At 35.7% G+C, this 27,500-nt stretch overlaps 1 protein-coding gene across 2 annotated transcripts in view; it reads left to right on the top strand.

The window, feature by feature from the left end:
• LOC115216429 (cholinesterase) overlaps positions 1–27,500 on the top strand; it is a 65,302-nt gene that overhangs the window by 2,198 nt on the left and 35,604 nt on the right. For both annotated transcript variants that reach the window (XM_029785761.2, XM_036506697.1), the window contains exon 2: positions 22,064–23,583. In XM_029785761.2, the coding sequence (XP_029641621.1) occupies positions 22,094–23,583 (1,490 nt within the window). In that variant the 5' untranslated portion in view covers positions 22,064–22,093. The remainder of the gene's footprint in view (positions 1–22,063; positions 23,584–27,500) is intronic.

Genomic DNA, 27,500 nt, shown 5'->3' with positions numbered 1-27,500 from the left:
TTCCGTTGACACTGGATTTCTCTTATTGTCCGATCCCCATATACTGCATTAGTATTCTTCGCACTTTCCGTTTCGTTGTTGCCGCTATTGAACTCATAAAGTAAGATACGGCGAATATGCTCCTTTGTCCCTTTTCCATTAAAGCTTTGAAAAAGTAACTGTTAAAACTGAATTGCACTCTTCAAAACAGTATTGCTAATTGAAATGTAGCATTGATACTAGCAGGGACTGCCCAAATTCTTCTTACCTTCACCATAGCATGCTCTTTCTCTTCGTCATTTCCGCAATAGACGTTTGCTCTTGACAGCCTTTCGTGACTGCCTCAGCAAGTTAGCACAATACTTTCCATTGAAGATGTAACTCTTTGGAAGATAGTTTTGGGGGATGCAAGATGCATCGTGTTTATACACGATGCTTTTTGCATCCCCCAAAAACTGAGACCATCACCATCCCTGCAGATGAAACAACCTTGGCTTGCTCTGGAGCAAGTGAGGAGAGGTATTTCCACTGCATAGATTGTATCTTTGTCTGTTGCTCAAAGTAATGAAGCCGTCACTCATCCTGAGTCACGAAACCTTTGAAGCGTACCAGCTGGGTCTGCCTGAAACAATGTCAGATTTTCCTGTGAGGTCATCAGCATGGTGCCGTTTTTGATCAGATATCAGACGACATGGAGCCCACCGAGCAGAAACCTTCGTCATACCAAGTTGATTGTGTAGAATATTCTCAACTATCTTACGGAATACGCTAATAGCATTTGCTGTTTAATTTGTAATCAATCGCCTATCATCCGCCACTCTGTGGCGAACACGTTCAGTTTTCCTCGGTGGTAGCAGTTGCAGGACGCCCAGATGTTGGGTCATCTTCTAGATTCTCCCTTTCCATTTTAAACTGAGCTACCCTCTTTTGCACTGTTGAAAAATCTGGACTGTTATCCATCCAAAAGGTAGAAAGCATGTCAGCATAAATGGCCTTTTCTGCAGGTACTTAATAACATGACGATGCCAGATTTTGTCCATTTTCGAGAGAAGTTGCTACTAGTTACATTTGAAGTCTTTGAACAGTCAGATATCAATTTACCCGGAAAGAAACAATGCAGTTATTAAGAAGGAGATTTGAGATTAATGCATGCAAGATTTCACAGCTCCAGCATCGCACCTTCATAGTCAGCCTATGAAGTTTTCAGCCTCCCATCACCACGTATATTTGATCACTGTAAACCAAACATTTTTATTGTTTAGTAAGAAACAGCAGAACCCTTTCTCAAAACATGTGAGACTACCATTATATATATATATATATATATATATATATATATATATTTAATATATAGTGGACATTTTGCCAGTTTAGCCCATAAAAACACACGCACTATATATTTGGTGTTATTGGCTAAACTGGCAAAATGACCATTCCTAAATACAACAATATCTGTTTCAACACACGATTTCACATAAAAAATCTTGCAATATATATATAAACGTATATATATATATATATATATATATACATATATATATATATATATATATATATATATATATATATATATGTATGTATGTATGTATATTATGTCGGGATGGCCATTTTTTTGCCAAATAAACACACGCACTATATATTCGTTCTTCACTCGTTTATTACTGTTCTTATTTTATCTTATGTCTATAGTCCGGAAATCTTTCGTCACACATCTGCGACCTCTACATCGACCTTCTCCGTCCGCGCGTGTCTTCCTGCTCCATTTAATCTTATGTGTGTGTGTCCGTTGCGGTTTGAAAATGCACCTGAATTTCAAAAACGTGCCGTAGTTTTTAAAGAGATTTATTTACATGCATACCAAACTAGTTTCAACAATATTTTGTATATGAACGGTACAAATATATATAAAACAACCGTGGTTTAACAGAGTTAAGAAGTACGGACAAACATGTTTCAGCGATCAAATGGTCAACTGTTCACATACATTTCAATGAGTTTCACCGATAATATCATTAAATGTAGAGCGTAGATTGTAACAAATGTACATGATTGAAAGTTCGGTTATGTTGTTTTAAGTTTTTATAGAATGCGTGGATAAGAAAAAGAAGAAGGTTTTTTTTTTCCTTTTACAATTTCTGTCGCGTTGCGTGTCGTTCATTTTTCTTCGCGTGGTGGTACTTTCTCTTGCCTTGCTGAAAAGCGAAGAGACCAGTACATGAAGAAAATGTATATGTATGTTAATTTTAATACAATATAATAAAGAATTAATCAATTAATACAATATCCAAAAACATTAACCAAATAAAGTTGACAACAGTTTCATATAAGGTCAAACTTCCCTTAGCAGAAAGTTGGTTCAAACAATAGACGAATAAACGGACATCATACATACATACATACATACATACATACATACATACATACATACATACATACATACATATACACGTACATACATACATACATACACACACACATAAATACACACACATACATGCACACAGAGACACAGATACATACGGAATATTAATATGTAAAATACGAAAATTTGAAACCAAAAACATAAATCTTAGTGAGGAAATTTCAGTTTCAAAGTATATTTTTTTTGCTATTTCGAGATATATTCCCGTTTTTTTTCTTTTTTTTTGCGAGAGGTAGAGACATTGTTGCTCTTTAATGTGTATTTTGTAGAATTTTTCTTTTAGTTCTGTTTTCAATTATTTTAATTACGTTACTTATACTTTCATTGTATTTTTACTCTATTTCTATTATCCTCTCACTATCTATTCGGTTATATCTGTTATCAGATTTTCTATGAAGTAATCCATTATGAATCACTCAAATTTAATCAGTCAGGTGATTGATATGTGACTGCTGCTTTCTCTTCTCTTTACTTCTCTTTCTTTTCCTCTATCTCTCCGTAAATACACACACACATACGCACTCACGCACACACACAGCCACACACACAGCCACACACACATACACACACACACAGCCACACACATACAGGATGCGGTGAATAAATTGTTGTCTAGATTACACAAAAATTAAAATAACACTGACATCTTATTTCGATAGACATATTTACCAAAATTACAAAAAAGTATCTTGAAACACTAAACAGTACATTTATTCAATGAAATCGCCATTTGTTTCAACCATGGACTCTCCTGCAACTCTTGTGGACGGTCCCCTTGTTTAAGATAGTCAATGCTGCCATAATGCTTACCTTCGGTTCATCTTTGGTGTTACAAGGAGTTTTGTTGATCTCTCTCCCTCAACAACGCCCACCACATAATAATCAAGGGGATTGTATTCTGAGGAGTTAGGTAACCAGATGTTAGGAGAGATGTGTTCGCAGAAATTGCTTGACAGCCATGGCTGGGTTCTCTCCTTGACTTCGTAATGACTCCGAGTTGACAGCATGTCGCTTCCAAATTTCTGGAAGAATGAATTGCGTCATGGTGCTGTTTTTCTCACAGGTGATGCCCAACTGACCCCACTATACTGTGTAGTCGACAAATCGAGAACAATCAATGCGCATACACGAAATTAAAAATATAAAATGGTTACAATTTACCCATCTTACCCACTGTGTGTGTATGCATATGTGTGCATGTATATGCATATGTGTGTGTGTGAATGTGTGTGTGTGTATCACAGTACTACAGCATCAAGGTATCGACCAGACCATCAAATGCAGTTATGCATCGCAGGTCACAATGCACTTCCAATTTTGTCTTAATTGCGCCATTCTTTTCCATCTTGACCCATATTGCTTGACTAAATCGTCTTCTGTCGTCAAGCGGCTTTTTCTGACCTCTAGGACTCGGCAACGACAAGGGTCAACATGCTGTCTGTGAATCTTGCAGCATATCCGGCCCAGCAGAAGTTCTACTTTCGATACGCTGCGATTATATTGTTCCCTCCACTCCGTTCTCTTTGTATAATTCCTATCAAAGATCTTTCTATGGCCTCTTGAGTCATAGCCAATTTATATTCTGTTCTCTTCGTAGTAACCCACGTCTTTCTTGTGTATGATAGCGGAGGTAGGACGGTGATAATATAGAGTCTGGCAAGTAAGTCATTACCTAGCTTTGTTTGAAGCTCATCCTTTATTGAGTTGAAGGCCTTTCATCCTGCCCTTAATCTTTTCGAGATTTTAGCATCCATATCTCGGTGCATATTCACTGTGTGCTTTAAGTAGAGGTGCTCCTATACCTCCTCGATTTCATAGCTTCCCAAGGCAGCAAGCTGGCAGAATCGTTAGCACCGGGCGAAATGCTCAGCGGTATTTCACCCGTCGCTAAGTCCTGAGTGCAAGTTCCATCGAGGTCGACTTTGCTTTTCATCCTTTTGGGATCGATAAATTAACTATCAGTAAAATATCGGGCTCGTTGTGATCAACTGTCCCCTCATCACAAAACTCCAGGCCTAGTGCATATAGTAGAAAGGATTTCATCGCTTCCCACCTATTTGGTCTTGGGCTGCGTCTTCCGACCGCACATATTTTGTTTTCATGCCTTTCATTTTAAGAACTACAGTTAAGCTCAGTGTACAATTCTGTCAGCATGGTCCGCAGCTGAGCTGTGGTTTCAGCAATGAATAAACGTCATCTGCGAATCAAAACTGTGTTAGTTGCTTGCGTAAAACGTGACTCTTTGATGGAGCACAATCCGATTTGAGTTCAATATGTGATTGAAATCATCACACTTAAATTAAACGTCTAAAGTTGTTGAAAAAGAAATAAGTATTATAAAAGTCCGCTCAACAGCTTTGTTAATTTAGAGTATTGGGAAAGAAGGCTCTAAACCTAAACCGATGAGGTATGGAATTAAATGCTGGAATATTTAGTGTCTCCCTCACTATTGTTACTTAATCTGTTATTGTCATGTGGAAATAAGGTCATCAAAACGCAAGATTTGGCAAAATTTTGATTGTGAAACCTTGGAGCAGTAAATTAGTTCTCGATGTGTTCGGTCCGACATCCTTAACTTTTAACCAAATCTCTTGTTTATGGAACAACATATATGAGTTTTTTTTTGTTTATTTTGCTTTTTTTGCTTTGTTTTTGTTTTGTTTTTGTTTTTTTGTTTTTTGTGGTGGGGTTAAGTAAATAGAACTAGGAAAGCAAGGACATGTTCAACTATAAAAAGTACAGTTTCTTTTTTTAATTTCTAGGCTATTAGGAAATGTCAAACCACTTTTCAGGCACTTTGTAATGGAAAAAAATACAAAAAGATCGGAATGTCAACAGAGCAGGATCTCGTTCCTCCTTCTCTATTTAGTCACCCATAAGTTTTATTACATCTCCTTTTTTTTTTTATCTTCAGGTTAAATGGTCGCTTTTCTTTCCGTCATTGTTTTTAACCTACTTTTATTTTGTCAACTACCAATTATAAGAGGGTGGAGGGCGCTAAACTAGCGCAGTCTTTGAGACCATCGAATAACATTCTTTGCGTGATTTGTTCCACTTTTTTTTTTAGGTTCTGAGTTTAAATCCCGTTAAGCTAAAGTTTGCCTTTCATCCTTTCAAGGAGAATAAAAATTAAGCGCCAGTCAATTAATTAAGCTGAAGTCGATTTAATCTACTGTTCTTCTCTCCTCCACAAAATGAGAAGTTTTTTTGTGTAGATAAGATACTGATAGTAAAAAGATTATACAGAATAGGAAAAAAAAACAGAACACGAGTTAAATAAATAAACATAATAAAGAAACTGTTTTCTTGTTTTTATGTATGTAACTTTAGACGGTGTCCGTATTCATGATGTCAATAGTACTCATGCACTTTACCATACCACAACCAGCAACTTTTGTGAATTGCCATTTTATGTTGTACCGAGTGTATTAAGTTATTGTATGAAACGTTTACAAGCAGGGCCATGATCAAAAAGATTCCAGCCAAAGCATCTGGCCTTCTTTCAGAAATAGTATTGCTAAAACAACATTATCCGGTTTTAAGAGAAAAATCTAGCTGCTCTTTCTAGTAGATTGAGATGTTTCTGTGTGTCCTTCTCACTTAATAATCCAGTGTTGAAATCCGTGTCGATTTCCAACAGATGGTAAATAGTTCGGATATACATCTAAATGCAACAACCAGACACAGTGACGCAAAAATTGACAAAAATTAGAGCTAAGGGAATGAGGGACAGAGAGAGGGGGGAGAGATAGAGAGACAAGGAGAGTGGAAAATTGTGTGTGGGTGTGTGTATCTGTGTTTTTGAGAGAGATCGAATCAGCGAGTGAGTGAGTGAGAGTGAGTGAGTATGTGAGTGAGTGAGTGAGTGAGTGAGTGAGTGAGTGAGTGAGTGAGTGAGTGAGTGAGAGTGAGTGAGTATGTGAGTGAGTGAGTGAGCAAAGTAGCGACACAGAAAGATTAATAGAAAGACAATTCTTAGGAAAGCTAGAAAGAACAGATGAAAAACACCAAGATGATGGACCTACCTTTTTTGTTTTTTGCTCCTTCCTTTTCGCAGCACTTTCAATATTTCCTTTTCCATCTTATTAGTTATATTTGTCTCCTCTTTTCCCACCCACTCATATCCACCCACTTTTAACAACTTCCTAGATTAGGTTCCAGATCAAATCTCTATCTTACCTTTCACAGTCTTATTTAAACATATCCATACAACCATTTATACGCCATTGACCAAAGGATATGCGAAAACCATAGGTGCATATATATGTATATATACTCTTTTACTCTTTTACTCTTTTACTTGTTTCAGTCATTTGACTGCGGCCATGCTGGAGCACCGCCTTTAGTCGAGCAAATCGACCCCGGGACTTATTCTTTGTAAGCCCAGTACTTATTCTATCGGTTTCTTTTGCCGAACCGCTATGTTGTCAAGCAATGCTAGGGGGACAAACACAGACACACAAATATATATACACACTTATATATATATATATACATATATACGACCAAATCCACTCACAAGGCATTGGTCGGCCCGGGGCTATAGCCGAAGACACTTGCCCAAGGTGCCACGCAGTGGGACTGAACCCGGAACCATGTGTTTGGTTAGCAAGCTACTTACCACACAGTCACTCCTGCGCCTATATATATATATATATTGAAGAATGAAGGCTCTGAATTACTGTCCGTTTTTCCGTGTTTGACAATTCGTGAATTTCACGTTCTTTATATATAAGCTTTATTCTATATATATATATATATATATATATATATACAAACACAAACACCCACACACACAACTTAATATTCTCTCCAAAATAAAGGAAGTTCGTAGTAATTTTATTTCAAGTGTCATTTGAAATATATATAACTATATATATATATATATATATATATATATATATATATATATATATATATATATATATATATATATATATATATGAACGTCTATGAGGATTAATTAATACAGTTTTTTAAGTATAATGGGGATATTTTTATTTTCTAAAAATATGTTATGAAATCTTTTATGAGGATGTTACTAACCTTCTTTTGGAAAGAAGTTTTCTTCTAGTGTGTGAGCACTTTCGTTAAACCACTTCAAATACACTTGCTCTTAAAGATGAAGTTCTTATTTTTGTGGTAGTGGTAGTATTATTTCTGGTTTATTTTCGGACTTTTGATATCATCGCACGCTAATATAGAAAGCCCCACAACTTTATCCTTCAGAGAAATAAAAGAGACCAACGAACAACAGCGCTATGTATACCTGCACCCCCAGTAAAAGTTATACATATGACACCACTATACATACCATAAACCCCCAAACCACACCCCCATCCCCACAGGGACGCTACATTATTAATACAAACTTTCCCCACTTCAAGATAACTCTGGCCGTCTTCACAACAAACCTAGCCAAATGATATAACACCTAGCCAAATACCCTGGCTCATTTTTCATTTCACTTTTTGGCGGCAGACGCAGAGATGTTGTGCTAATCCACGTCCGGCAGTGAAGAGCAGTCGCCATATTCCCTTCCGTATCGGCTACTTCTGATGAGCATAATTATATAATTGGATTGTTACCTAACAATCCATGTTTTTTTTTTTGCGCGAAACTGATTGGTAAGACCAACCGTGATGGATACTTAATACAATAAAATTCGGATAATATATATATATATATATATATATATATATATAAATGAAAGCAAGAACACCAATGGGTTAAGGTTCATTATAGCTTTTTAAGATGCGTTTTCTATTGATGAGTAGAACCGATTACATCATGAGAAAAACTGTTTACTTCGGATGAATTAAAAGTCAAGGGTGCTAAATTTGATGATTTTTTATGTCTCCTTTTTTCAGGAACAGCTTGATATTTGGTGAATAGTTAACGGTGTTGGATCGCATAAAGACTGAAGTTGTAGTTGAAAAATGTTAGCTGACACGGTGAAATGGATGCCATCTGAATGTTGGAAAAGCCGGATTTCCAAATAACAATTTCATAACTACCACTCAATGGTCTGTGAACACTGTAAAAGCTATAAGACGTGACATGGACAGCAGCAACGTGAACTACAAAACGGTGACCAGCAGAAAGGAATACAGCAGACGTTCTTACTGCGTCTCCACGCCAGAATCAATCCCTACAGAGCCTTTAGCTCAATCAAGACGGGTCTATGCAGCTGCTGAAGACTGATGTGGCTCTATGCAGCTGCTGAAGACTGCTGAAGACTAATCCTTGGCTGAAGAGGGTTGCTGGAAGTGTCTATGTTTGGCAGTAGGAATTGGCTCCTTACCACATCTGTGGAAGTGGTCTTCGGAGAATTTCTACGTCTTCACAATCCCCAATTTCTGGCCCCTAATACACACAAATGTAATCCCATGAAATACTACATGTGGGGCGTGGTTGAAAAATGCACCAACCGCTCTGACTGTAACAACAAAGCCGACCAGGCGGGTATCAAGGAGGTGTTCGAAGATGTTCCCAGCGACGCAGTGAAGTACGTGTAACCAGGTCCCAAAGGCGTCATCCGGCCGTGGTGGAAGATGATATCCTCCAGGATAATCTAGTTGATATTTAAAATCTTTTTAATACTTTAGTTATGGAATAGGAAACTGTGTTTTGGTTTCCCTTTATGCAAAGTGTACTGTCAAATTTAGCCCAAACATCCTGTGTATATATATATATATATATATATATATATATATATATATATATATATATATATATATATCAAAAATGGAAAACAAAACAATAAATTGAACAATTATAATTTCAGTTCAATTTAAATATTTCATACAAACAAATGACACATCTCATAAATTACAGCTGTTTCCACTTCATTAATAAAACGTTTAAATCCGTTTAAATATGTGATGATGCTTCATCAGATAGATATATCTTCTTAGACATTTGACGAAAATTATCAAATGGATATATTTATAATTTCTAAATTATTACGAAGACGCTATATAAGAACGAGCTTAATCATAAAAAAAGTAAATAATCTAACTGAAATTTTGTAGATTCATAAATTTAAAACTATAACTATTCCGTTCTATAACCGATTTATTTGCACAGTACAGACGTTTATGTATATATTTATACATACTTATATATACACACATACACCTATCATTTATGTATACATACTTAGACACATGCGTACGTATATACAGATGCATATACACTTGCACGCGTTTAGTTATTCATCTACATATATATACATATATATATTTTTTTACAATTTACATACATATACAATTCATACACACGTATCTATTTATGTAAGTACATTATTTTATATATATTAAAACAAATTTAAATTTTTTAATTTGACTATTAGAAGGCAAGAGAGATTAATAATTTTCCGTTTATAGAAACAAAACGAAAAACAAAATCAATTCGATACGGTCAACGAAAAAAACATTTAAATAAATGCATACAACAAAAACAAATTAATACAATACAAACGAAATCTCCCACACACTGACAATAAGATTAAACAACAAATTAAATAAAATAAGCTATATCTACATATATCCCCATTATTTCTTTGCTTACATACATATATTTATCGATATTTATAAAACAAAACGGAAAACGAAACTACACGGACAGAAACGGACAGAAAAATAAATACATTGTATATACACATCAAAACCCAAATAATACCGATATAAAGCAATTTATTGCTCTACATTCCATTCAGCCGTCAGGCTTACATTTATACATATATATGCACACACATATATATTTTTTTTTTAACGTACACAAATACACACTTATACATATGTGTGTGTATACATATATAAGTGTTTGTCTATATATATATATATGTGTGTATATATATATATATATATATATATGTGATATGCGTCCATATTAGATTCTTTTGTTTGTGAGAGTCCTCAAACCGATGTTAGGCGATAATCCCAAAAGGTCGTATTAGCTCTTAGTTGAGAATAACGTCGTCCGGGAGGTGATTTATTGATAAAACGGTAAGATACAAAAGAAAGAAAGAGACCTCAATATTATGTAAATAGAGGAAATTTATCTATACAATATGTTACATTACTCGGTAGTCAAGATAAAACTCTGAGTTTCAGATGCCGAAGTGGAAATCCACAACACCATCTCTTCGGTTATCTGGCTATTTGAAAACGTTATGAAAAAATACCGTTAAAAATGAAGGGAAATTACTCTGTTATAACTCTGCTTTGCCTGCGTACTTATACATCGCTCGCATTTTTCGTCATAAAAATTATATAAAAATACATAAAAATATATAAAAATATATAAAAATATATAAAATCTTCTTGGGACATAACACAGAAAGCATGTTCTATCCGTTTTCTTTAGGGGACCAAAAACGTAACAGAAATTTAGTACATGTGGGCATGATCCGAAAAGCTCTGTCCTTGTATTTAGACATGTGGTAGGGTCTAAGCTGCTTTCCAGATAAGCCATCTCTCCATGTCGCATAAACCGCACCTTCCGCTGCCGTTAGTATAGGGCTTACATCTGGCCAAAATCTTCCATTGTATGTTATAATCGACACCTTTATCTCTTAAAGACCAAATATGATTGGATAATTGTGTCGCTTTTCTTTTGTTCCAGTGCCTAAAGCTCAAAGTGTGGTTATTGAACCTGGCCTTGAAATTACCCTCTGTCAGGCCCACGTATTTCTTCGTCGAAACGGTGTCTTTAGTGGTTATAGAGTTTACGGTAGCTTCATATATGATGGTCTTGGACATGCAAGCTCCATTTAGCGGGCACAATTCTTTATTCCTGCATGAACAGCTGTTTTCTTCTTGTGTTTTTTTGTATGTTATGATTGATTATGTTTTTAAAATTGGTAGTTGAACTAAAACTAATTTTTAAATTGTGTCTATTGAAGAGTTTCCTATAAGCATGGTTAACTGGAAAATGTCTATCTATCAGTGCTAGGAAATATTTACCTATATTGAAGGCCACCTCGGGTGAGTAAGGGGGCGTAAACCAGATGACCTTCCTATTTCTATTATTCCTTTTCCTTATTGTTGGGCTGGTGATAGGTGTATATTTTATTTTTCGCTAAACCACTATCTTTTAAAGCTTTATTATAAACTGGGGCAACGCTATTGAAGATGTCCTCATTAGATGAGAGGCTAGAAATCCTCTTACTAATATTTTTAACTAAATTTTTGAATACTATAGGGGGATGGCATGAACCTACATTAATATAACTTAGTCTATCATTGGGCTTCCTATAAGGCTTATAAATATTATTATTAAGATCTAAGGAAACGTCTAAGAAATTGACAACCGTCAGGTTAGTGTCTATAGTTATACTAAGTCCGAAGTGTTTCATTAACTGGATAATATCCTTCCTAAAACGATCTTGTGCTGGTCCATTTGTATAGCTGTTAAGGCGAGGGCATCATCTTTGTAGATGGCGAAATGTACATTTCGCCATCTACAAAGATGATGCCCTCGCCTTAACAGCTAATACAAATGGACCAGCACAAGATCGTTTTAGGAAGGATATTATCCAGTTAATGAAACACTTCGGACTTAGTATAACTATAGACACTAACCTGACGGTTGTCAATTTCTTAGACGTTTCCTTAGATCTTAATAATAATATTTATAAGCCTTATAGGAAGCCCAATGATAGACTAAGTTATATTAATGTAGGTTCATGCCATCCCCCTATAGTATTCAAAAATTTAGTTAAAAATATTAGTAAGAGGATTTCTAGCCTCTCATCTAATGAGGACATCTTCAATAGCGTTGCCCCAGTTTATAATAAAGCTTTAAAAGATAGTGGTTTTAGCGAAAAAATAAAATATACACCTATCACCAGCCCAACAATAAGGAAAAGGAATAATAGAAATAGGAAGGTCATCTGGTTTACGCCCCCTTACTCACCCGAGGTGGCCTTCAATATAGGTAATATTTCCTAGCACTGATAGATAGACATTTTCCAGTTAACCATGCTTATAGGAAACTCTTTAATAGACACAATTTAAAAATTAGTTTTAGTTCAACTACCAATTTTAAAACATAATCAATCATAACATACAAAAAACACAAGAAGAAAACAGCTGTTCATGCAGGAATAAAGAATTGTGCCCGCTAAATGGAGCTTGCATGTCCAAGACCATCATATATGAAGCTACCGTAAACTCTATAACCACTAAAGACACCGTTTTCGACGAAGAAATACGTGGGCCTGACAGAGGGTAATTTCAAGGCCAGGTTCAATAACCACACTTTGAGCTTAGGCACTGGAACAAAAGAAAAGCGACACAATTATCCAATCATATTTGGTCTTTAAGAGATAAAGGTGTCGATTATAACATACAATGGAAGATTTTGGCCAGATGTAAGCCCTATACTAACGGCAGCGGAAGGTGCGGTTTATGCGACATGGAGAGATGGCTTATCTGGAAAAGCAGCTTAGACCCTACCACATGTCTAAATACAAGGACAGAGCTTTTCGGATCATGCCCACATGTGACTAAATTTCTGTTACGTTTTTGGTCCCCTAAAGAAAACGGATAGAACATGCTTTCTGTGTTATGTCCCAAGAGATTTTATATATTTTATATATTTTTATATATTTTTATGTATTTTTATATAATTTTTATGACGAAAAATGCGAGCGATGATAAGTACGCAGGCAAAGCAGAGTTATAACAGAGTAATTTCCCTTCATTTTTAACGGTATTTTTTCATAACGTTTTCAAATAGCCAGATAACCGAAGAGATGGTGTTGTGGATTTCCACTTCGGCATCTGAAACTCAGAGTTTTATCTTGACTACCGAGTAATGTAACATATTGTATAGATAAATTTCCTCTATTTACATAATATTGAGGTCTCTTTCTTCTTTTGTATCTTACCGTTTATCAATATATATATATATATATATATATATATATATATATATATAGTATATAAATTGTTATCGCCATATTAATAAGGCATTCTATAGATATAAGAATAATCGCTGCCGCTGGTCAGCTCCATGAGGCCACCGCTTAAGATAGCTATTGATACACGATCTGTATCCATTATAACTTCGAACAAGGGAGGTCAGCCGCTTCACACTGCCAGTTCCGACAGCTACAGACGCGTTTCGGGGTATTGCCCCTTGTCAATGTAGCGCAGTCAGACCCCGCAGGTGTCGCCACTGACGTCTCTGTTCGAAGGCTTATATTTACCTAGTTTCAGTGGAATACATCCACTTGTTTTCAATAATAGAAATATTAAAATTACTAAGTCTCTATAAAAGAGATTACGACAGCGTTTACTGGAAATTAATTGTTATCGCCATATTAATATGGAATTCTTATAGATATAAGAATAATCGCTGCCGCTGGTCAGGGAGAAATGCTTAGAGGTATTTCATCTGCCGCTACGTTCTGAGTTCAAATTCTGCCGAGGTCGACTTTGTCTTCCATCCTTTAGGGGTCGATTAAATAATTACCAGTTACGCACTGGGGTCGATATAATCGACTTAATCCGTTTGTCTGTCCTTCTTTGTTCTCTCTGTGTTTAGCCCCTTGTGGGTAGTAAAGAAATAGGTATTTCGTCTGCCGCTACGTTCTGAGTTCAAATTCTGCCGAGGTCGACTTTGACTTTCATCCTTTCGGTGTCGATTAAATAAGTACCAGTTACGCACTGGGGTCGATGTAATCGACTTAATGCCTTTGTCTGCCCTCTCTATATTTAGCCCCTTGTAGGCAATAAAGAACCATAGACTGAAAAATATTTTTTACGTTTTTTAATTTTAATTTTTATATATTATTCAATGTTTTATGTAGTTTACTTTTACTTTCGCTTTTAAACTGCTAATTTCTAAAGCATTGTTATAATATTATGCATCACGATTGAAAGATTCGTCATCCGAAGATACACTGAATGACTATGAATATAGATAACTATCTTGTTTATTACTTTTCTTTAAACTCTTTATAGAGGTAATATCTTCCAGGGTTTATTTCTAGTTTTATATGTAGAAAAATGAAAGGTATATTTTAACAGTAATTTTTACATTAATTTCTCTAACATACACACATATACACTTGCTTTGAAAGTTCAATATTTTCCCTATACATTTCAATATGGCACTAACTTTATTATGTAAAACTTAATCCACTTACAAAATACTTAAACCAAGCATGGGTAACCTTCTTTCGAGATCTCGGCCACATGAGACCGGCGCTACGAAACACTTTCAAAGTAAATTTTCGTTAGCTGTTTCATTCAAGAAGTTGCGGGGATCACAGTTTCCCAGTGGCTGCCCTATACTATGCTAAACTACTGGTTGCAGTTTAGCTTTATATCAACCTATATTCAATAACCCTTCTCGTAGCCTGTTCTCTTTCTCCACTCAATCTCTCCCCACCAAGCTTCCTTTTCATCGATCATCCTACTCAGCTATCTTCTTAGTCTAATCAAATAAACGAGCATTAAGCCAAACAGCAACAAACAACTAGAGTACGTTCACATGAGATGTATTAGCTTGATGCCCAGTAAGATGAGCTTTTGACGCTTCGAGCATAGTTCTTCGTCGGAACGAAAAACGGAAATCCCAGAAGAAGAAAAGAAATCACCATCTAACCATTCATTGAAATTTGTAACAAATGGCAACACCAATTATGCCTACTTCATTTATTTAACAAAAAATTCTTTTATTTAAGGAAATCACAAGTAAAATGCTCCTTCACTGAGCCCTTCAAGCGGATAGACAAAATATGAAGTTCCAGTCAACTTGATATTCATAAGTTTTACTCTACTCTCATTATAGAATCACACCATCAGTATATGCTTAGCTACGCTATTAAAAAGCGCTTGAAAATGCTAACATTAACACACACAGACACAATAGTTTTCAGTATTAATCTAACTTGTCTATAGTATTCTTTTTTTATTTTCTCTTTCATTTGTGTATGTTGTATCGTATCTAGTTCATTGATTCCTAAATATTTGTAAGTTTGGCTTTGGTCTAATTCTCTTATTTCATTTATTTTATCTAGCTTGATGCTGCTACTCTTAACTAGTTTCCCTCTTTTCAAGGTTGCTTTGGCAAATTTTTCTGAGCCAAATTTCATATTTATTTCTTTGGTAAATCCATGTACTGTCTGTTGTAATGTTTCCAGTTGTTTATCATTTGTAGCATACAATTTTAGGTCATCCATATATAAGAGGTGGCTGATTGTTTTGCCGTAACAGTTGTATCCACATCCAGTTCTGTTTAGTATGTCAGATAAAGGTGTCAGTACTAATTAGAAAAGGAAGGAGAGGGTGTGTCTCCCAGAAATATTCCTCTTCTAATGGGGATGGCTTTGGTTTTTGAGTCCCACTTTTGTCTGGAACTGTATTATTATTATTATTATTATCATTATTATTATTATTATTATTATTATTATTATTATTATTATTATTATTATTATTATTATTCAGTAGTTTTATTTTTATAGCGTGCTTTCACTTCACTACCGAGCGCAGCTCTGTGTGCCTTGGGTATGTGCTGTGATTTGTTGTGATGCTCTGATGGTTACTGTATGGAAAGTGTTCTCGTAGGCTGTGTGCAGTGCCTAGTATTGCAATTTTTCTGTATGTTATATGTGTTTGGTAAGTCCTGGTGTTTTTTGTTATGTATTTGTCTGAATATTTTTTTATCATGCCTTATGTACCTATTATGATAGGAATTGTTTCTGTTTTCATATTCCACATTCTGGTTACCTCTATTTCCAGTCTTTGGATTTGAGAGTTTTCTCCATTTCTTTTAGAGACACGTTGTCATCTGCTGGTATTGATACATCATTTAGAAGCATTTTTTTTCTTCATGATCTCGACAACTAATCTGGTCTGTTGGCCTTAATTCTCTATCTGTGTGTATTGGCATATCCCAGATTATGGTTGCTTTCTCGTTTTCTGTGACCTTTTCTGTGTGTGCCTGTACTATCTTTTTCTGTTGTTTTATTTTCATATGTTGGCATGTGTGTGCCTGTTCTTGTACTATTTTTTTTGTTGTTATTTCATAATGTTGGCATAGCTTCCAGGTATATAGGTCCCAACTCTGTGTTGTCTGTGAATATATGCCTTCTTAGCCAGGACTGGGCAGCCAGAGATGATATGATTTATTGTTTCTTGTCCATCTCCACATATTCTGCAGTTACTTGTTATATTTCTTTTCATTACATGTTTGGTGGTTAATCTGGTGGGGAGGCTTTGGTTTTGTGCTGCAATTAAAAATCCTTCTGTCTCTGCTTTGAGTCCTGAGTTCTCAACCATTGCTGGGATTTTTTTTTGTCTATTTCTTTACATTTAGTTTACTCCAGTATTTGCCATGAAAGGGCTTTTCTTGCCATCGTTTTATCACAGTTCGTTGCTGTTCTATTTTAGTTGGATTCATTTGTTTTATAGCTTTTGTTGTTCTTCTCTTCTTCTTCTTCTTCTTCTTCTTTTCTTCTTCTTCTTCTTCTTCTTCGTCCTTCTTCTTCTTCTTCTTCTTCTTCTTCTTCTTCTTCTTCTTCTTCTTCTTCTTCTTCTTCATATTTGTTAGGTGGTATGATTCTTGTTTGTATTTGTCAGCTTCCTTAAAATACTGAGAACAGTTTTTTGTTTTGCTCGTGTGTTTTGCCGCTATTGTATCAGTTTTCCTTCCTTCCGAAGTAGATATTTTTGCAGTCCTATGGTGTTATTTTATAGTAGTTTTCAGCTGCATAAGGCCTCTCCACCTTCTATACGTTGTATATATAGCCTTTATATGTCAGATTTTGGGTGATGCATCCTAGATCCTGTCATTATTTTTCTTGTTTCCTATCTATTTTGGTCAGTTCATTTAGTGTCCAGTTAAGGATATTGTAGCTGTAACTTATAACTGGGACGGCTAAAGTGTTGATACCTATTATCTTGTTTTTAGCATTGAGCTCTGTTTTCAGTATTGATCTAACTCGTCTATAATATTCTTTTTTTATTTTCTTTTTCATTTGTGTGTGTTGTGTCTTATCTAGTTCATGGATTCCTAAGTATTTGTAAGTTGGCTTTGGTCTAATTCTTTTATTTCATTGGTTTTATCTAGTGTGATGTTGCTACTCATAACTAGTTTTCCTCTTTTCAGGGTTACTTTGGCGCATTTCTCTAAACCAAATTTCATATCTATTTCTTTGGTAAATCCATTAACTGTCTTTAATAGTGTTTCCAGCTGTTTGTCATTTGTAGCGTATAGTTTCATGTCATCCATATATAAAAGGTGGCTGATCGTTTTGCCGTATATTATTATTATTATTATTATTATTATTATTATTATTATTATTATTATTATTATTATTATTATTATTTTTATTATTACTTTTTTTTTCTTCTTTCAAATTTGCTTCCATTTCTTGCCGAGTGTCTTCCCGACTCCTAGGGCAAAGAATCTCATAGTATACATTGGTAGGCCATTAAACAAAACTCAATAGTTCGTTCATTTATTTTTTTTTTAAGTTAAATTAAAATACATGAGCAGCAACAGTTCTCACATCGACAATGCTCTTCTCAATACGTGTGATGTACAGTTAAGACAATCTTTTGCACTTCTTGCAGGGATGGTAAGCCAGGGATCATTCTCATATAATTTTCGGTTCCTTCTTGATCATTCCTACTGCTCCTACGATCACTGGTATTGTAACCGCCTTGAGATGCCACAGTTCTCAATTTCAATGAGTAGGTCTTTATTTTTCTGAGCTTGTCAAACTCTTTCGCTGAGATATTATGATCACAGGGGATGCTCATGTCGATCAATAATCAAACTTTATTGTTTTGGTCTTTCACAACAATATCTGGTTTATTGGCCTTGATGGTTCGGTCTGTATGTACTGGAAAGTCCCACAGAATGGTTACATTTTCTCCTTCAGTTACAGCCTCAGGGTGGTGATTATACCACTTGTCGGCAGTTTTGATATTGTAATGCCGACTTATTAGCCAGTGTAGATATTGGCCAACTCTGTCATGTCTTAATTTATACTCCACTGGTGCTAAGACTTTACATCCAGAGATTAGGTAGTCCTTATTATTATTATTATTATTATTATTATTATTATTATTATTATTATTATTATTTATTATATTAATATTATTATTATTATCATCATCATCATCATCATCATTAATTATATATACTTAATGAATATGCTTCGTGTATTTTCCGGAGGTATGGTGTGTTCTCAGCTCTGTGGTCTTTCAACACGCCAGAAATAGTAACGAAATGTTCTCTCTCAAATTAGACGTTACTGTCAAGGAATGATACATTTGATAATGATACATTAGATGCCTTGCAAAAGTCGCTTTCGTCGACTGGAATATCGTTGACCATAGGTCTATTCAATTAAGACTGGCTTGAATTTAAAAGCAACAACATGCACGCGCAAAGAGGCCCACCCACACATACATGTATGTATGTATGTATGTATGTATGTATGTATGTATGTATGTATGTATGTATGTATGCATGTATGTACGTACGTATACATCTACGTTCTTACGTATCTGTGTATACATGTGTGTGTATTAAATTAAATTAGATACTTTACAAACACGAAACTAAGCTAGGAAATGTGCACAAGACGAACCACGGCGAGTGAACTACGCTTCTGTAGATAACTGAGCCCACCATTACACCACTGGTACACTTCCTTTACTCAAATTAACATCTGTAAATTGTCACTGTGAAAATATCACGTCACCCACAAGAGAATTCATGGAATTTCTTAGTTACTTAATCTAATCTGTAAAAAAAATTAGTACTTGCTTCTATTTTATATTCTTCGGTTAACATGTTTTTATGTTTTTCCCGAAATTATATTTTTACGTTAAACATGATCTGAAACATAATCATTTTTGTTTATGATAAAGTAGGCGCTCGTGAATCAGTAGCAATATTTTATCTTTGTAGCAATATTTTATCTTTGTAATGACCGTCTTGATTGACTAGTAAAAGAACTGTAAGAAAATTGCGTACAAGCACCAGGTTTAGTTAAATGTTTGCATCTATTTAGCGATCGTATATCGAGCAAAGGCCGTTGTGTCTCTGAAAATGTTCATGCTTTCATTGTTTGGAAACATCAAATACCCTCTCTGTGAAGTATAATTTGAAAGTCAAAGGACAAGATACACATTCGAAAAAGTCACATTTATTTAATTTCGCTCAATTTCCAAATTTCCCATGCCTTTTTATTTACGTTGCATAAATTTAGCTTATCTTAATCGTGTTTTAACAATGTCTTATATGAATGTCATTGACTAAATCTAGCCGAATATACAACTTGAACTAATCAAATAGGCGTAGGAGTGGCTGTGTGGTAAGTAGCTTGCTTACCGACCACATGGTTCAGGGTTCAGTCCCACTACGTGGCACCTTGGGCAAGTGTCTTCTACTATAGCTTCGGGCCCACCAAAGCCTTGTGAGTGGATTTGGTTGACGGAAACTGAAAGAAGCCCGTCGTATATATGTATGTATATGTATGTGTGTGTGTTTGTGTGTCTGTGTTTGTCCCCCAACATCGCTTGACAACCGATGCTGGTGTGTTTACGTCCCCGTAACTTAGCAGTTCGGCAAAGAGAGACCGATAGAATAAGTACTAGGCTTACAGAGAATAAGTCCTGGGGTCGATTTGCTCGACTAAAAGGCGGTGCTCCAGCATGGCCACAGTCAAATGACTGAAACAAGAAAAAAAAAAGAGTAAATATAATCAAACATTTAACCGGTTCCGAAAAGTTTCTGGCACTTTCAGATAAATATGTACTTCTATTCTGATGAAGTGAAATATTTTAATGATGTATTCATGAAGTATTCATATGATTGCATCAAATCGGATGATTCCACAAGGTATCACAAAATGCTACTATTCGTGTCCCCTGTAATCGGTACTAAACTTTATACATTGCCAAGACATTCATTTTGCATCATTTCAAATCTAAAAAAGCGTAAATATCGACAAGAGAAACCAGAAGCACAAGGGTGAGATGTTTGCCTTGAAAGTACATGATTTCAAATTTGATGACACAGCACGGTGCACTGAGCAATGCCTTCTACCTTTGCCATTTGTTGAGCGATACCTTGTGAGTGGAATTTGGTAGACCCAAGTATAATCACAGGTTCGGAGGCGCAATGGCCCAGTGGTTAGGGCAGCGGACTCGCGGTCATAGGATCGCAGTTTCGGGGGTCGATAAATTAAGTACCAGTTACGCACTGGGGACGATGTAATCGACTTAATCCGTTTGTCTGTCCTTGTTTGTCCTCTCTGTGTTTATCCCCTTGTGGGTAGTAAAGAAATAGGTAGATTGTATGGAGGCTTTTCCACTTTTTTCACAGATTTTATTTTAATCTCGTTCACTATCGAGAAAATTATGTAACGAGTAAATGGTTTTAGTTACTGCCACCCAGTGATAAAAGTAGTTGTACTGTTTTACATGGTAAAATGAAACCTGACCTAACGTTATATAAATGTCTATTATCAAAATACAATCCATGGATGAAAACAGTAGCAACAGTATCAGTGTTGTAAGTCAAAATGAGGAATGAATATATATATATGCGCAAATACATATAGTATGTATAGCATTTAAATTAAAGTTATCTGTTATGTGTGGCTATAAGCTTCACACTACACGATCTTATCAAAAGAATGGGGAAAGATTTAGTTCTTAAAATTACAAAAAAATATGGGTTATATTAAAATAACCTATAAACTCCAACAGCTGACTAAATATCTCATTTATTTGTTAAGCTCATATAGAGTGAAACATATGGCCAGCTGTAACGAATCATTCTTATTTTAATATAACGTAATGTAATATAAAGTAGTACATAATATTCTTCTCAACATACAACCTCATTCCGTGTCCTTTATTATTGACTTCTAGTTCTAAATTTTACACACATACCGACATTCACACACTCACACACACACACTCACACACATACACACACACACACACACACACACGCACACTCACGCACGCACACACACACACACACACACACACAACACACACACACACAACACACGCACTCAGATACATTGTGCATGTGTGGATGTATAATATCTATGTATGGATATACATGATGGCTGCCACTCGTTGATGAGTATGGCCATCGCTGACAAATTATCCTATCCTAGATGTTGAAGATAATGTCTGTTAACAATGTCAGTTATACCTTGCACAACACCGCTTAAATTCCCATGTAAAGTCAAGTACTCCAGAAGCAAGCAAGAAGTATTCACATCTCAGAGCAGCTAGCCTCTATGACTGTACATGACTCTTCATTACTGTCAGATAACTATATCAGACTCGTTATGTTCGCAATCGATGGGTTGTGTGTGTGTGTGTTTGTGTGTGTGTGTGTGTGTGTGTGTGTGTGTGAAAATAATTGTTTAAAATGCTTTCTATAACATCAGTCTCCACATTTGGTATTAAATTATTCTAAAGTAAACTTTGCTTTCTAACACGCCTTGTGATGAGGCTACTATTTATCTATCATATTCTCCAAACACGTTTTTACTGTGATATAAGTCTGACATTCGAAGTTAACTGAAAATTAAGCTACATTGACATGAAGACAACCAAATTGGTTCTTATAATAAACTTCTGTTTCTTTTTCTTTTTTCTTCAGAGTTTCGTCATCATTTGAACCATTCATATCATGGAAGGACTGAAATATATTTTCATAATTTTTCTGTTAAAAATTTACGTCCATGCAGAAGACCCGATTATTCAAACTAATAAAGGTAAGATTAAAGGATCAACAGTTTTAATTCAAGGTGTTGAAGTTGATGTCTTTCTTGGAATACCATTTGCTCGACCTCCCGTTGGTAATCTAAGATTTAGACATCCTCAACCAGCTAGACCATGGTCTGGTGTGAAAGAAACAAAGAAATATGTTTCGTCGTGTGTACAAGTTAAAGACACTACATTCGGGGACTTTGAAGGTGCAGAAATGTGGAATCCAAATACTGTTATGAGCGAAGATTGTCTTTATTTGAACATTTGGGCGCCATCAGAAGCAAGAAAGTCTCGTTCACAGTTAGCTACCATGATTTGGATATTTGGAGGTGCATTTATGTCTGGATCAAGCACGCTGGATATATATGATGGACGATGGTTAGCTGCTAGTGAAAATGTCATCGTTGCATCACTAAATTATAGATTAGGACCATTTGGTTTCCTTTCCTTGAATAACGTACGTGCTCCCGGTAACATGGGATTATTAGATCAAACCCTTGCTATACAATGGATTCGTGATAACATTTTATCGTTCGGTGGCGATCCTAAAAAACTGACACTATTTGGAGAAAGTGCTGGTTCTGGATCAGTTAGTCTGCACGTCGTTTCCCCACTTTCTCAGAGGCTTTTCAGGAATGCTATTATGATGAGTGGTTCGGCAACAGCAACGTGGGCAACTGTGCCTGTAGAGAAAAACATTGAAAGAGCGAAAGCGATGGCTGATTTCCTTAAGTGTCCAACCGAGAATACTACATCGATGATAGATTGCTTTCTAGAAGCTGATGCTCATAAACTTGCAAACGCGCAGTTTCATAATTTAGATAGTTTCCTACCTTATACTTTAAGCCCTATTGTTGACGGCGCTTTCTTGACACAGAAACCAATAGAATCTCTGAAAAATGAACCACAGAAAAAGGATGTGTTACTTGGCTATGTCACAAACGAAGGAACCTATTTTCTTATCTATGATCTACCGAAATATTTCCCCTTGAAAGGAACTGTTCCGATAAACAAATCTACCGCAGGCAAATTGATTAATAAGGTAATCGCACCGTTACGCGCAAATTCTGTGCAGTTGGATTTAATATCTTATCTTTATGGTTCTCATGTCTACGGCTCTTCTGAAACTGAAAAATACAGATACATATTGGACCAAGCATCAGGAGATGTCAAATTTAAATGTCCTGTTATCGAATTTGCCCAGGAATACAGCAAACATGCCAAAGTTTATATGTATTCTTTCGAATTTCGATCGAGATTAAATCCTTGGCCGGAATGGGCTGGTGTGATGCATGGGTATGAGATTGAATTCCTATTTGCTCAAACGTTATCTGGAAAAAATTATTCAAAAGAAGGAAATTTAGTAACAAAAAGGACGACAAGTCTTTTTGCAAACTTTTCTAAGTCGGGGTAAGTTTACTTTGCTTTGTTATATTATTGTCTTTCATTTGTTTTAAATTCTTATTCTCCCGATCTTATTCCATCTACAAAAGAATGCACATTCATTCACTGCAAACATGTGCCGTCTTTATATACACACCATGTACTCACATATACATACACTCACAAACTCACATGTACCACCATCCCACAAAATCCTACGCATATACAGACATTATTATGATAATGTAAAGTAATTCATTTGGAAATTAATGTATAAATGATTTATTTTAACAATATGTGTGTATTCTTTTATTCTTTTATACGTTTCAGCCCTACGGCAAAAGCCATGCTGAGGCATCACAGATATATGTGTGTGTGTGTGTATGTGTGTGTGTGTGTGTGTGTGTGTGTGTGGGCGCGCGTGCGTGTGTGTGTGTGTGTGTGAGTGTGCGTGTGCGTGTGTGTGTGTGTTGTATCTGTGTGTGTGTGTAGAAGATTGAAAAGGAACACACGAGTTGATATGTATGAGGAAAATAAGTTTTATTATGAAGAACATTTTAGTAACGGTTCCAGTTAGAACCCACAGATGTAAAAAAAAAAGAGAGAGAAAGAGAGAGAGAGAGGCAGAAAAACGAAAATGTCCCTCGCATTTGAAAATATGGAAATATATTTTTAAAAAAACATTTCATTTAATTTCATTTAATTTTTCCACAATTTAATTGTTTTTCATACTTTACTCTAAGTTGAAAAAGTCGCAATGACTGAAACCGGTACTAAATGTTTCTTGATAAAATCATTTTAGTATTATCTACCTTGTCTTATTTTCCTTATATATATATATATATATATATATATATATATATATATATATATATCTAATATATATATAATATATAGACATGGATGTATGTGATTTTGGATCTTATAATTAAACGAAGTAATTTAACTTATGAAAAAACAATAACTATAGAATGTGTACAGTATTTCCTGTTTAGTGCTTGTATGACCTTCTCATCACCTAAAGTTATCGTTTCCAAAATATTTGTCACATTGTACGTATACCCAAACACAGCAGTTTGCTTAATTTAACACGAAGATGTCACTACTTACGAGTGAATTAAAATCCAAAATATTTTTTTTTCTTTCTCCACGCTTGCAACACAAAATTATCACAGCAAAATTGTAGCATGTCTCAAAGTAAAATAAGCAGGAATTTGACAAATAATAAAGAACTGCTCTGATAATAAATTGCAGAAAGTAGCAACCTAGCTAAAGAAGAATGTCAGTTTCAAATTTTTGACACAAGGCGTACAGTTTCGGGGCAGAAGTTAAGTCGGTTACATTACCCCTGTGATGAACTGGTACTGATTTTATAGACCCCGATAAGATGAATGGGAAAGTCAACATCGGTGTAAATCTTCAGAATGTAAAGATGAACGAAATATTGCTGAGAATTTTGCCGGGCGAGTTAACGATTCTACGAGCCCACCGCCGAGCTCAACTTTGCCTTTCATCCTTTCGGGGTTGATAAATTAAGTACCAGCGAAAGACAGTGGTCGATGTAATCGACTAGTCTCCTCCCACCAAATTTCAGGTATTGTGCCTTTAAAAAGGTAGGCACACAAGCTGGAACTATGGTTAGCACGCGGGACGAAATGCATAGCGGTATTTCGCCCGTTGCTACTCTCAGAGTTCAAATTCTGCCGGGGTTGACTTTGCCTTTCATCCTTTCGAGGCCGATGAATTAAGTACCAGTGAAACACTGGAGTCGATGTAATCGACTGGTTGTTTATTATTATTATTATTATTCAGTAGTTTTATTTTTATAGTGTGCTTTCACTTCACTACCGAACGCAGCTCTGGTGCCTGGGTATGTGTGTGATTTGTTTGTGATGCTGCAGATGGTATTATGTAGGGAAAGTGTTCTGCGTTAGGAGGATGGTTGCAGTGCTAGTAGTGCAATTTCTGTATGTTAATGTTTTGTAAGTCCTGGTGTTTTTGTATGTATTTGTCTGAATATGTTTTTATTCATGTCTAATCACCTACTATGATAGGAATTGTTTATGTTTTCAGATTCCACATTCTGGTTACCTCTATTTCAGGTATTTGTATTTTGGAGTTTCTCCATTTCTTTTAGAGAGACGTTGTCATCAGCCGGTATTGATTACATCAATTTAGAAAGCATTTTTTTTCTTCATGATCTCTGACAAACTATATCTGGCCTGTTGGCCTAATTTCTCTATCTGTGTGTATCGGCATATCCCGAGTAGGGGCTTTCTCGTTTTCTGTGACCTTTTCTGGTGTGTACTATACCATATTATTATTATATTATTAATATTATTATTATTATTATTATATTATTATTATTATTATTATTGTTATCATTCATCACATCATCATTATTATTATTATTATATTATTATTTATCATCATCATCATCATATCATCATATCATCATCGTATCATTATTATTATTAGATTATTATTATTATTATTATTATTCCTAGTGTTCCTATAATCAATGGTATTGTATCGGATTGTAATCGCCATGAAATGCCTTTTTTTTTTGTTTATAATTGCAACGATCAAATCTTTATGTTTTCTGAGCTTGTCAAATTCTTTTGCTGCAATATTATATACACAAGGGGAACTGATATCAATCAACGAACAGACTTTATTATTTTAGTCTTTTAAAACAATATCCAGTTTATTAGCTTGGGTGGTTCTGTCTGTATGTACAGGGAAGTCCCAAAGTATCGTTACGTTGTCTCCATCACCTACAGCCTCGGAATGATGTTTATACCATTGACAACAGTTTTGTTTTTATAATGCCGACATATTAACAAGTGTGGATATTGGCCAAACTCTGACACGTCATGTCTTTGCCATTTATTTTTCAAGGCGGTAAGCTATCAGTATCGTTTGCGCGTTGGACGAAATGCTTAGTGGCATTTCGCCCGTCGCTACGTTCTGAGCTCAAATTCCCCTGAGGTCGACCTTGCCATTCATTTTTTCGGGGTCGATAAATTAAGTACCAGTTGAGTTCTTCTATCGACTTAATCGACTATCCCTCTCCTCCAACTTTCAGGCTTTATGCCTATAATAGAAAGGGTTATTTATTTTTAAAGGCAGCGAGCTGGCAGTATCGTTAGCGCGCTAGACGAAATGCTTAGCAGTATTTCGCCCATTGCTACATTTTGAATTCAAATTCCGCCGAGGTCGACCTTGCCTTTCATCCTTTCGGGGTCGATAAATTAAATACCAGTCGAACGCTGGCGTCGATGTAATTAACACATCCCCTACCCCCAAATTGTAACCCTTGTGAGAAAATTTGAAACCATTATTTTGGCCTTTTACAACAATATCCGGTTTATTAGCTTGAGTGGTTCTATCTGTATGTACAGGAAAGTCTCAAAGCATCGTTACGTTGTCTCCATCAGTTACAGCCTCAGAGTGACGTTTGTACCACATTGCAACAGATTTGATTTTATAATGCCGACTTGTTAACCAGTGTGGATATTGGCCAAACTCTATCATGTCATGTCTTTGTTTATTTTTCAAGGCAGTGAACTGGCAGCATCGTTTACACGCCGGACAAAATGCTTAGCACCATATCGTCCGCCTTCACGTTCCGAGTTGAAATTCCAGAGTCGATAGAATAAGTGCCAGACGAGTATTGGGGTCGATGTAATCGACTTACTCCTCCCGCAAAATTGCTGGCCTTGTGCCAACATTAGAAACCATTATTATTGTTGTCGTTGAGTGACAGCGATGTATGCCATCAAAGTGATACTGGGATGCAAATATACAAAGCCCAATATACCCATCATGACTACTCGTCTGATGAGGGTACACCAGGTACATGCATCACAACCATATGTGCGAAACATGGTAAACTTGTATCAAGATAAACAACGCATGCCCTTGCTCGTGGGGCCATACTA

This window comes from Octopus sinensis, linkage group LG10 (genome assembly GCF_006345805.1).
Source record: "Octopus sinensis linkage group LG10, ASM634580v1, whole genome shotgun sequence".
Taxonomy (NCBI): Eukaryota; Metazoa; Mollusca; class Cephalopoda; order Octopoda; family Octopodidae; genus Octopus; species Octopus sinensis.
The sequence above is the reverse complement of the archived record's forward strand: the minus strand, read 5'-3'. Positions and strand labels throughout refer to the sequence as shown.